Here is a 12,748-nt window from a genome sequence, read left to right as displayed (position 1 = left end):
AATAAAATAAAAATATAATAATTATATAAATATAAAAATTAAAACAATTTTCCAGTATTTCTTTTTTAAAATGTCTGAAATAAAATTCCGAAAACAATATGTAACAATCTAATAAAAAGAAATAAGCAATATATAAAATACAATTTTAATGTTTTTTCTTTTTTTTGTTTTGAGTTTTAAACCGGATTTTTACGGAATTCTTAGAAATAAGTCATTAAATATACTAATATCTGACGATATCGATTATCATGTAGTTCTAAAGATAATACAAATAATTGCATCTATCAATTTTTCATTTTTTTAAAAATTTTCATTTCAAATTTAACATTATATAAATTAACATTAGAATACATGGAATAATAGAAACTATTTTTTAAAGAAATAAATGACATGAAAATATTATTCTCTGAATGAATTAAAATTGGATATTAATGATTTTAAAATAATATATAAAAGAAATTAAAAAATTAGAATAGAAATGAAATTAAAAAATTAAATTTGTCTTTTATATGTTTATTATATTAAAATTATAGAAATAAGTTTTCTCAAAATAAAATGTGAAAATAAAGCATTAATTAATAAAGCATTAATAAATAAATAAAGCATTAATAATGTTTAAAAAAGAAAATCAATTCGAATGATAAATATTATATATCAATTATATAGTATTAATAAATCAAGCAAACAATAATGAGATATTTATCTACTTTAAGAAAAAATAAAAAAGAATAATAAAACTATGAATAAATTTCCTTAAGAATTTAACTAAACTAAATAATTGAAGAAAAAAAAAATATTTTTAATAATGTAGAAATATATAATAAATACATAAAAAATATATATATATATAAGAAATATAATAAAATTCTAAAATTAAATCTTTCATTGTGTAAAATCTTTAAAATAAGAAATTGGCAATACATTATAATAAGAGATCATAGTAGATGATGATGAAAATATAAATTATAATTAAAGTATAATTTATAATCTGTTCGTTCATAATAACATAAGAAATGAATTTCATTCAGTGAAATCTTCTTGTATTAAGAATTTATATTAAAGATATGATACACGTTTCCATCAATAATTGTTGATCTGATAATTACATGATGAAAACATGATGAAAAAAACCAAAGTATATTTTATCTCTATTTTAGATGCGAAATATTATTATTTTCATTAGCATTGAAATGAAAATGTTTAGTTAAAAAAAAAAAAAAGATTCTTTCTTTTAATTACGCTTTCTTTTAATTACTTCTAATTAATAAAGTTTTATAAGTTCTAAATTGAAATTGTTCTATGACAAAATTATTTTAAAAAATTAGTAATTATTATAAAAATTTTGTATAACACATTCATTATTGACCAAATTTTCATTAGCTATATTATATGCTAAATATTTTCTATGAAATTTATTTTTATATTACAAAATGTTAAAGCTTTTTTAAAATTTTATATTCCATTCTAATTTGTATCATAATGTAAATGATTAATTCTAACATACAAAAATTAAAAAATTATTTCACTATTAATTTTTATCAAATTTCATTGCAAACTTTAAAAAATTTGTAAAATATCTTCTCACGAATTTATAAAATTTCAGGAAAAAATGAAGAAAGTTATATTTTTTTATTATTGCTTATTGATGTAAATTTTTTAATGAAAATTTATTATATAAAAAGACTAACAAAAATTGAACGAGGAGAAATACCGCGAATTTGATGGCATTGATGGTTTCTTGCGTAGGTTGTCCTTTTTATATGACGTCACAGAATCAATATGCCATTCTGAGCGCACTATCTACGTCATCAATAGTACTTTGCCTCTTGATCGTATTCAACTACTAGAAACAAGCGTACTATGTTACCATCACCTGAACTTGTTCCTCTAATGCAATTTATCAAGTACTCAGTGTTGTAAAACGAGCGAAAGACATTGAATTAGTTGAGAAACAAGATTGCTCCTTTCTATCTTAATTTTACTCCTATTCAATTGTAAATCCTTGATAAGAAGTTGCAAATGTAACTTCGAGTTCGTAGTCAAAAGATAAAAGTGATTCTTTGAATAAATTCTATAAAAAGTTTGAAAATATATAATTCTATCATTTATAAATTATCTAATTGTTATATTTATTAATTTCGGAAATAAAATTGATTAACAAAAAGAAAAATTAAAAGATAAAATTAAAATAAAAGAAAATTGATTAACATTATAAAAATAGTATAGTAATAAATATATTCTTTTAAATTCTCAAAAAAATAGAATTCTTTGCTTGTCACAATAAATTTTTAATGAATTAACAATAATTGTCTTTGTATTCTTTATTTCAATACAGAGTTAACCTCTTATTTATGTTGTTTACCTGACAATTTCAATCATAATCTGTCATACAAATTTAATTCTTAAAAATATTCCAATAAATCTCACTGAAATAAAAAAATAAATTTATTAAAACTTCACTTTTATTGTTTTAAATTTATTAAAACTTCTTTGTGTGTAAGTTTATTTAATCTAAACAAAAATAAAATATCTAGATTTATTGTTATTCACAATGATTATTGTGATTTTAATTGCTGATGATGGAACATGTAATTAAAACGGCAAATAGCCATAGATTTCGAGAAACGTTTATATAATTTGTAAAATAAATCAATTGTTGTTGAATATCGTTCTCTCCAAACATATCAATTTTTCAATTTAAGTAAAACTTGTGACTATGTCTAGACAATTCATCTAATAATAATGTTAATAAGAATATTTTATTCTATTGTGAACAAACCATTTTATTTCTTCATCTTGCTCAATGAATAACACAGGATGAAATTGTTAATAGGAAGCGAAAAATATGTCTTCGTTGTGCGAGGCCAAAAATTTGTATTTCCATCGTAATTTATATCGTAGATGAAATTTTACTCTGCGAAGAAACAAAAATTCTCGATTTAAATTATTTTTGTAATATTCATTGATACTTATCAAATCATAAAAATAACATTTCTATTTCAATCCATCTTGATTATTCGTATAATATAATACTATTCACAATAGTTTTTTGAGATATCGATTATTGCGATTCGGAAAGATAGATAGAGAATTGTTTCAAATTGATTTTATTAAAATCTATCATAAAGTGGAATTGATCTGTTTTAAAAAAATCTTTAAAAATTTTTTTTTTTTAATAAAAAATTTATAAATATATCTTAATCTATAATATATGTATCTATAATATAATATAATTAATTAATCTATGCTTTTACTTTTTTTATATTAAACTTCGAATGATTTGAAATCTTATAAAAGAATTTAAATCCTATATTAAATTTTTTATAATACTATATAAATTTTTTTGCACAAAATTTCAGAATTTACGCTGAAAATTGTAAAAGACAGGATCTGAACAGATAGAACGGATCTTCTATTCCAATATTACAAATATTGGAAAACTATATTATAATAACTAAAAAAAAAGTCAAAAAGTTAACAATTAAAAAAACATAAGAAAAGAAATCATCAATCAAGAAGGAACAGAATCTTTATACAATTGTCGTATGATATTTATTAAAGATTAGGAAACAATTGAAAGAGAGAAAGGATTTTATTTTAATCTCCATATTCAAGCAATTAAATAAAAAAAATTTTATTAGAATAAAAATTTTTTGTTTATATTGATTTTTATTGCATATTAAAATTTAATCTTTGATTTCTATTTCAATTCATATTTTATTCCAATTTAATTTGCATATAATTGTTAAATATTTAATATTAAAAAAGTATTGGAAATATTAAATTCTTCATCGACAAATTCATTCTTTCCGCTATTTTCTTGAAAAAAATTGTAATAATATCATGACAAAGAATAATGAGCATTGTTGAAGAATTATAATTTATTAATGAAAGATGTAAAAAAATTTGGTTATCAATTTCATTATACAAAGATTATATTTCTTTATGATATCGTCATGCTAATAATGTAAATCGCATATTTCAAAGTTCTGACGTTATATTATATGCTATCTTAATATATTCTTTTTAATAAATACTATATGTTTAATGATTTCTTTATAAAAATAGAATTACTTACGTTACATACTTATATCTGTTTCTGCGAAAAACTGATGAATGATATATTGATATATGGTATGTAATAAAATTACATGCAATAACAAAAAATTATTTTCTATCTTTTTAAGATCCTATAAATTTAACTTAAATTATAGTTTTTTAAAATTTATTCTAAATAAATTATCTAAATAATTGTATCTAAATAATCATATACAAATTCAATTAAAAATAGCAAAATAATATCTATCTATAAAAATTCTTTATTATGGTCGATAATAGGCATTTACTGCCATCTTTTGATAAATAATAGAATTCGTTTTCTAATGTTGTTGATAGGCATTTCTTTGTGTGTATAAGCACGTGCAATATGAGGGTAACCTTACTTTTTAATTAATGTGAATAAAAACAATAAAAAAACAATTTATACGTGTGAATTAAAAAATTTTGATATATTATTTAAAAATAAAGTATAAGAAATGGGGAAATTTGGGCCACGATTAGGTAGCCGGAAGAATGCAAAACGATGGTCAAAAGGTCAAAGCTCCAGTTCTAATCCTGAAACTAAAAAACATCGAGAACAAGCAACATGTTTATTTTTTAAGGATCCTGCAGGTATTTATTAAGAATTAAAGATTACAATTTTTTAAAATTTATTTTTCTCAATTTTATGTCATTTAATTTTAGTTTTAGGAAAACCTGGTATAACGAAAGAGGATTTACAAAAACATAATGCTATTCAAGGAATTGAGCCTCAATTTGAGAAACTTGGTCTTGATGAAGAAAGTAATTGGGAAAATACTACAGAAAATACTGCAGATACATTTGCTACTAATTATAGTAATTGTTCAAATGTATCATTTAGTAGGTAAATAGTTAATTGTTTTTAAAGAAGTATTACATATATATCTATAAATATTCATAAAATTTGAAAGAATATTAAAGAATATTAAAGAAATAACAATTTTGCAGATTTTTAAATCATTTTCAATCAAATTCAGTCTTGCATAAAGAAATGTTAGCTGTATTATCTGCTGTTACAGAAGTTATAAAACAAAATGGTGGTAATGAATCTTCTACAGAATATTTTGCTGCATTGGTATATATTAATATATAAATTGATTTAAAAAAGAGATGTAAAATGATAAATAATTATTAAAATGATAATTATTAATATTTTAGATGAGCACTTTGGAAGCAATTGAATCAGAAACATCAATTGCAGCTACACTATCATTATTAGGCATGGGTTTAAAAACTGTACCAAAGAATGTCCTAAATATTCAATTTGGAGCTGCAAGTAAAATTTTCTTAGATATTCTTATCAAACATGCAACATCAGATGAATTTTTGATACTTCGACATGTAAATTTTTAATTAAATATTATATATAATATTATTATAATAATTATACTTAATATAATATTATAATATATATTATATAATATATATATATTATAATATATATTATCTATATTTTTACAGTGTATTCATTGTTTATGTTTGTTGCTTCGAGTATTAGAACCAGCTGCATGGTCTAATTCATCTACAGTACAAGTATTGGAATCTGTTTTATCATTTGTTGTATATTGTAAACCAAAAGTGAGAAAATCGGCACAACATGGAATTTGTGCCATATTAAAAGGTTAAATAAAATATATAATATAAATAAATTTTGATAAATTTTAATATTATGATAATTATAGGAAGTGATATCATGAAAGCTGATAATCCACCACAATATCATCCAGCTACACCATATATTGCAAAATTTTGCATTAGCCAATTACAACTTGATTCTGAATCCAGTGGAATTACAAATGTTCTTCATATTCTTACATTATTGAAAGATATTTTCCATCATTTACCTACAAATTATGTAAAGGTAACTTATTAATATGTTTTGAAATCTATAAAACATAGAACATTAAGTTAATGTAAAATTATTAGTTTTATTTTTTACGGGCTTTTTTATCTATCGAGTACTTTATCAAATATCATTAAACAATGTTCTTGCTTAATGAAGTACAATAAAATGAAATTTTTTTATTCGTGTCGAGTTTTAATTGGAATATTTTAGATAAAATTTTTTATTTATATTATGCAATTAAATATTTTCATTTTTTCAGATAATTAGTGAATCTTTATTAACACTTATGACATTAAAAAATGTATTAGTAACTTCATGTTGTTTACAAGCTTTTCATGGTTTGTTTGTTTCTCGACCGCCAAAAACTATTCTTTCAACACAAATAAATGGACAAATTATTACTGCTCTTTATGATTATCAACCTCCATCAAGTGATACACAACCAACTTTAGCATGGTTGACTGTTATGCAAGAAGCACATTTAAATTTAGCCAAGTAAATAATCATTTTATTTTTGAAATTCTGTATTTTAAATTTTATTGAAAAAATAATTATTAATTTATTCTTATTTATTTTTTATTTTTAATTTACAGTGTTTCTTTGAATTTATGCGCAGTTCTTCTTCCGAGATTATTTGAAAAATGTATGCAATTATGGCTTTCGGATAAATCAAAAATTATAGCTGGCTCTTCAAATACAGTAAAATTATTATTACAGGATTGTATTAGTAAAATGTGTGAAAATGAAGAAACAGTAAAAAGGTAAAATTAAATTTTTTTTAATATGCAAATTCATATTTTATTGTTTATATTCTAATTTATATTCTATTTTAGTTTTAAAGATACTATTGACCAAATAATTTTTATGATGTATAATGCATTGGGTTATCAATATTTGGAAGCATGGTATCACATTCTTCATTTAATAGCCTTACTTTTCCAGGTAACATTTATTTTGTCTTCTTTTTTATCTTTTTATTACTAATTTATATTATGTATATATATATATAAAAGTAAATGTTTTTTTTTTATTATAGATAGTTGGTAAACCAAAAAGTAAACAATTGATGGATATATTAAAAAGATTAGCTGATTTACGTGACTCTTATAATTTTGCATCAAAAAATGATGCTGAATATGCTATTGGAGCTGCAATAAGAACTCTAGGCCCAGAAGCAGTATTAAATTTGATTCCATTGAAAGTGAGTAATCTCATGTGATCTCAAATACACAAAATTATTATTTTATAAGTATATAATAAATTTTTTTCTTATAGGCATCGGATAATGTAATTAATTTAAAAAGAACTTGGTTACTACCATTATTGAAGGATTGTGTAATAGGTGGATCACTTACTTTCTTCACAGAAACATTATTACCTCTTGTTTCATTCTGCGAGTAAGTATTTAAATTATTATATCTATAATATATCTATAATATAATGTTAATTATAATTAATTCTAGAAAAAAAGCGACGGAACCTATAGGAGGAAAAACTTATGAGTTTCTCATTTGCCAAATCTGGGCTATTTTACCAAGTATATGCAACAATGCCACTGATGTAAAAGAAAATTTTAAGGTATGTATCATGTAAAGTATGTACATACAAAAATATAATTTAGTATTATATAATTTTTTTTTTTTTTAGAATATTGCTCGATTACTAGGAACAACTTTCAATGAGAAAAAAGAATTAAGAATGTCAATAATGAGTGCCTTACGAAGGTTAATAATGAAAGCAGTCGAAGATGATGATAAAGAAGATATATCTGAATTAGCTAGATTTGCAAAGAATTATCTACCACTGTTTTTAAATTTATATACTACTAAACCAAACGGAACTGACGAAGAAGGACAACGTTTTGCAACATTTGATACAATGAAGGTATGATCTTTGAATATAGAATACAATGTTCTTTGAAGAAATTAATTTTTTATAATTATAGGTATATCTTACAATTACAAATAAGGAGTTAATACATGAATTATTTGATCGAGCACTATGTAGATTAAAAGAACTTAATGCTGACGATTTTTTCAAAGAAAGCATTCATGATATAATAAGATTACTTGTTGAATATACTGATATTGATAGATTAAAAACTTTTTATGATATGTGTATATTATCTATTAAAGAAAGTTCAAATATTAAGGAACAAAAAAAAGCATATAGGTAGTCTTTTTTTAAATATCTATAATTAAATATTTTACATTAAATATAATTAAATATTTTCACAAAAAAAATTTCACGATTTTGTTATTCTTATTTTTAGATTTTTGGAAGAAGTATGTGGTAGTGAAAAAGAAACATGCAAAGAGTTTGTAAATCAATATAGACGTGAAATACAAAAATTATTAATATCCTCAGCCACTGAAGTTGCAAAACCAAGCAGAGGAGTAAATATTGACTTTTTTAAAATTTTATTAATATATAAATTTTATATTATAAATGTTATTAATTTTAAAAAATTAATATGATAAAACAAAATTTATTTTTTAATCAGGCTCGAATAAGATGTTTAACTCATCTTATCAAAATTCATCCACAATTAGAAAAAACTAAATTCTTAGAAGCCATTGTTCCTGAAACAGTAATATATTTAAAGGATATAAATTTAAAATGTCGAACGTCTGCGTATCAACTATTAAACACTATCGCCGAGAAATTTTTAGAAAATCCTACACATCTTAAAGATTATATTAATATGCTAATGGTTGGTTTAGGTGGTGTACAAAAGTATTGTGCTGCATCTATACTAGCACTTGCCTCTATTACTTATCATTATAATGGTATAATTTATTTGAAATTAATATTTAATATTTTAAATTAATATTTGAAATTATAATTTATTAAAATAAATATTTTGAATAAAATAAATAATATTCATAAATAATATTATAATATCATAACAGGATCTTTGGGTGTAGATACAATTAAAGAAATTTTAGAACATACATGCAAACTTGTTACATGTCCTACAAGAGAAATTGTAGAAGCTGCATTATCATACATTAAAGTTTATATTACTGTGATGCCATCTCCTATTGTTGCTTCGACTTTAACTAAATTGGTAAGTAGAAATATAAATAAATAACCTGAAAACTTAATTAATTTAATTAAAGAATTGATTTAATTATAGATGGATGCTATATGTGGGATGACTGATGATTGTCATAGACATTTTCGACAAAAAGTACGCGATATTTTAGTAAAATTATTGAGAAAATATGGAATGGATACAATTTCTGTCATGATTCCAGTCTCGAACACGATATTGCATAAAAGATTGAAAAATATGAATAGAATTGAAGAAGCAAAGAAAAAAAAGAAAGAGATGAAAAAATCAAACCAACAAGAAATCAATGAAGATAATGAATTTAATGCAAAAAGAAGACCAAAAAGGTAACTTTAAATTTTTTTATTGAAAATTGAAATATTTTTCTTGAATCAAATTATTATAATCTTTAATTTTTAATCTTTAAAATATAGTATAGAGGATATATTGGCAGATAGTGAAGATGAATTTGAAGAAATGGAAAATAAAGAACCGAAGAAAAAAAATAGAACATCAAGAAAGGACGTTTGGATTCAAGAAAATGAAGAAATTGTTGATCTCGTAGATCCTGCGGCTGCTCGAAATATATCAAGTGAGTGTATTTTTAAAATTTAGTTAATTAAAATTGCTATATATTAATATATAATATTAATAATTATAATTAACTACATAAAATAATGTTTTCAGCAACACAACCTAGAGCCTTAAATTCCAAAACAGTTGCAAAGCCAAAAGATCGTGGATTTAAAACTGCATCAGATGGACGTCTTATTATCACATTAGATAATGAAAAAGCTGATGAAACCGAAATTAAGAAAATTAAGAAAAAAAAATCTCCATTATTATTGCACAGTGATTCAGAAAACGATTATGGTAAAAAAATATAATTAAGTAAGAACATAAAATAAATCAAAATTAAACGAACAAAATTGATTTATGTTTTCAGAAGAAAGCAATGATGATGCTGAATCAGTAATTACATTACAAACAATGAATAGAAAACGTAAATTTAGTGAAAATAATGATAACATTAGTGTAAGAACTGGATCCACAAAATATCAAGGTAATACGATTATAATTTAAGACATTTTTTAATTTTGATCTATAATTTATAATAATTAAAAATTTATCATTTACAGCGGGAGGATCTGGAATACATCGACAGTTAAAAAAAGCAAAAATGGAACATTGTATTCCAGGAGCAGAATACAAAGCACCAAAAGCTGGAGGTGATATTAAAAAGAAAGGCAAACCAGATCCATATGCTTATGTACCTTTATCAAGAGCAGCATTAAATAGAAGGTAAATAAAAATATTTAAAATCTCTATTCAAAACTTATCATTAGAATAATTTATATTTTTCATTTTCAGAAAAAAGAAAAAAAATATAACTAAATTTCAGAATATTATTAAAGGAGCAAAAAAAGGTGCAAAAACTGGAGTGAAAAATAGAAAAAATTAGAATTTACTTGTGAATATATATTGCTATAATATAATAAATAATAATACTTATAATTCATAATTATAATGTTTTCATTAAATAATAATAAAATATATATATATATAAAACTGTATTACATGATAAAATTTTAATTAAGATTGAATTAAAATCTTTGATAATTTATTGTATATTAATATTATCAACTTATATATACTTAAATAATTAAAATATTTTCAATATCAAAATAAATTCATAACAAAGTTAGAAAATTTTTATAATATTATTTATATAATCTATTTATTAATAATTAGGGTTTACAAAGAAATTTTTGTATAAAGATTATTTAATTATTTAATTTAATTTATATATTTCAATAGAGCAAATATTGAAATCTTTACAACTGATAGAAAATAATTTAAAAATAATTATATTAAAATAGTGACTGGTTTTCTTTTCTGAAAGAAAATAATTAATACATAATTTATATTAAAAATGCTACAATTAAACATTTTCCTTCATTCTAAAAATATTTATACATTTTTATCAATAAAAACTCACATTTTCTTTAACTTTTATTAACTCTTCTTAGGCAACATATTTTCTAGCTCTCCAGATTCACTCATTTCCTTTATAATATCCAATCCTCCAATAAGTTCTCCATTTATATACAACTGAGGATATGTAGGCCAATCACTAAATTTTTTAAGTCCTTCTCTAACATCATTATCTTGTAAAATATCAAATGATTGATAGTCTGCTTTATAAGAATCTAGAATAGAAACTATTGTTCGAGAAAATCCACAACGTGGATTTATTGGAGATCCTTTCATGAATAGCATACAAGGTGCTTGATTTATTAACTTCTTTAATCTTTCTTCAAGATTTTCTTTTGGTTTATATGTTTCAATTGAAATAGAATCTTTTTTGGACAACTGATGTTTGATTTTGTCTGCTATAGCAGAAGGGTTAGCTCCATCGACTCTATCGAGTATAGTATCGTTTCTTGTGAAAATAATTGTTGGTACTGCACTGATACCGGCTTTTAAAGATACATCAGGAATTTTTTCAGCTTCGATTTTAGCAAATTTAACTTCTTTATACTCGGTTAGTTTGCTCATTTCTTCGATCACATCATTTATCTGCGAACATTGATCAGCCCATGGCGCGTAGAAATGAATGACAGAAAGATCTTGTGACCTGACATAATAAACAAACATGAACTTGAAAGTAACACATATCTTAAATAATAAACATGTCTATAAACAATATATATATAATTTTGCTATTTTATCATGAAACTATATCGAAAAAAATTCGTGACTTCTGAATCTTTCATATCGAATGAAAAGAATATTAAACATTTATATTTTTATTATATCAATCTATTGCATCATCTAAAAACAAAAGATGAATATTTTTTTTGATTATAAAACAGTAACTTTAAAATATAAATTTTGATTTTTTCACAACAATATTAAGGAAGAAAAATAGAATAGGTTATGTTATTTCTAAAATTGTATAAACTTATATTTACTCACTTAACATAATTTTCATATTCTTGCTGAGAATTAAGATTAGTGACAGACATTCTGTCACGTTCTTTCTATTTTTGATAAATACGCAAGAATATTAAAAATAAATATCTTACAAATACATCCACTCACCACGACAGCGTCTACGCGACTTTCAATATTGTTCTCATGGAGGTTTTATATTCACAAATGCAAAACTTCTGCTTCTGCGCAGAAGTTTGCTAATCCACTATGTGCTGCAATAAAATAATTTGATTTTAATAAAGTGTTTTTATAATATAAAAATAATATTAATGTGTCACTTATTATTTAATTACTGTTCTTTGTTGCTCCACAATAAACTAAAAATGAAAATAAATCTTATTTTAATTAATTTGATACATTTATTAAGTAAATTATATATACAATTTTTATTCAAATTTTTTAACAAAAAAGTACTCGTTATTTATAAAGTTAAATAAAAAATCTGACTGAAAACAAAAAGCTATAATTTAAATAAAAATGGCGTGAAATAAGAAATTTATCATACAATGTAAATTTGACTTTAGATTTATGGTTCTCAATTATGATCTTAAAATATTTTAAAAGATTTTAAATTTTCTAAATTATTAAAATTCTAAAATATGTCTTTAAACAATTGTTTTTAAACAAATAAAAAATGTTTAATATAAAACAAATATTTTTTTTATTTTTTTTCTAATTATAATTATCTTTTAAAAAAAGCTTTAAAATAATATTATAATGAATTTAAAATGTTATTTTAAATTTTAATAAAGTTAAATCTTTATAATTTT

At 22.0% G+C, this 12,748-nt stretch overlaps 2 protein-coding genes across 2 annotated transcripts; one reads left to right on the top strand and one right to left on the bottom strand.

Annotated features, from left to right (window-relative positions):
• The first annotated feature begins 4,377 nt into the window (after positions 1–4,377).
• Positions 4,378–10,458, top strand: LOC102673137 (RRP12-like protein). Its single transcript, XM_006609219.2, has 23 exons — positions 4,378–4,671; positions 4,750–4,924; positions 5,029–5,155; positions 5,239–5,421; positions 5,542–5,701; positions 5,763–5,941; positions 6,186–6,421; positions 6,520–6,687; positions 6,760–6,868; positions 6,963–7,127; positions 7,202–7,323; positions 7,390–7,504; positions 7,574–7,810; positions 7,872–8,098; positions 8,199–8,322; positions 8,430–8,715; positions 8,839–8,996; positions 9,066–9,328; positions 9,416–9,573; positions 9,669–9,854; positions 9,928–10,044; positions 10,121–10,283; positions 10,353–10,458. The coding sequence occupies exons 1-23, from the start codon at positions 4,536–4,538 to the stop codon at positions 10,441–10,443; spliced, it is 3,885 nt and encodes a 1,294-aa protein (XP_006609282.1). The 5' UTR covers positions 4,378–4,535; the 3' UTR covers positions 10,444–10,458.
• A 522-nt stretch (positions 10,459–10,980) lies between these two features.
• On the bottom strand, positions 10,981–12,141 carry LOC102673362 (glutaredoxin 3). Its single transcript, XM_006609222.2, has 2 exons — positions 11,961–12,141; positions 10,981–11,619 (listed from the first exon to the last, which is right to left on the bottom strand). The coding sequence occupies exons 1-2, from the start codon at positions 12,008–12,010 to the stop codon at positions 10,998–11,000; spliced, it is 672 nt and encodes a 223-aa protein (XP_006609285.1). The 5' UTR covers positions 12,011–12,141; the 3' UTR covers positions 10,981–10,997.
• Between the last annotated feature and the right edge of the window lie 607 nt (positions 12,142–12,748).

The sequence above is a fragment of the Apis dorsata genome, unplaced genomic scaffold, assembly GCF_000469605.1.
Source record: "Apis dorsata unplaced genomic scaffold, Apis dorsata 1.3 scaffold_52, whole genome shotgun sequence".
NCBI classification, from domain to species: domain Eukaryota; kingdom Metazoa; phylum Arthropoda; class Insecta; order Hymenoptera; family Apidae; genus Apis; species Apis dorsata.
The sequence above is the reverse complement of the archived record's forward strand: the minus strand, read 5'-3'. Positions and strand labels throughout refer to the sequence as shown.

Excerpts from the sequence above, each read along its gene's own strand:
- LOC102673137 (XM_006609219.2), top strand. The coding sequence starts at position 4,536 with ATGGGGAAATTTGGGCCACGATTAGGTAGCCGGAAGAATGCAAAACGA. Across the intron at positions 7,324-7,389 it reads CCTCTTGTTTCATTCTGCGA|AAAAAAAGCGACGGAACCTA; the intron begins GTAAGTATTTAA and ends AATTAATTCTAG. Across the intron at positions 9,574-9,668 it reads GGCTGCTCGAAATATATCAA|CAACACAACCTAGAGCCTTA; the intron begins GTGAGTGTATTT and ends TAATGTTTTCAG.
- LOC102673362 (XM_006609222.2), bottom strand. The coding sequence starts at position 12,010 with ATGTCTGTCACTAATCTTAATTCTCAGCAAGAATATGAAAATTATGTT. Across the intron at positions 11,620-11,960 it reads GAATATGAAAATTATGTTAA|GTCACAAGATCTTTCTGTCA; the intron begins GTGAGTAAATAT and ends TTATTATGTCAG.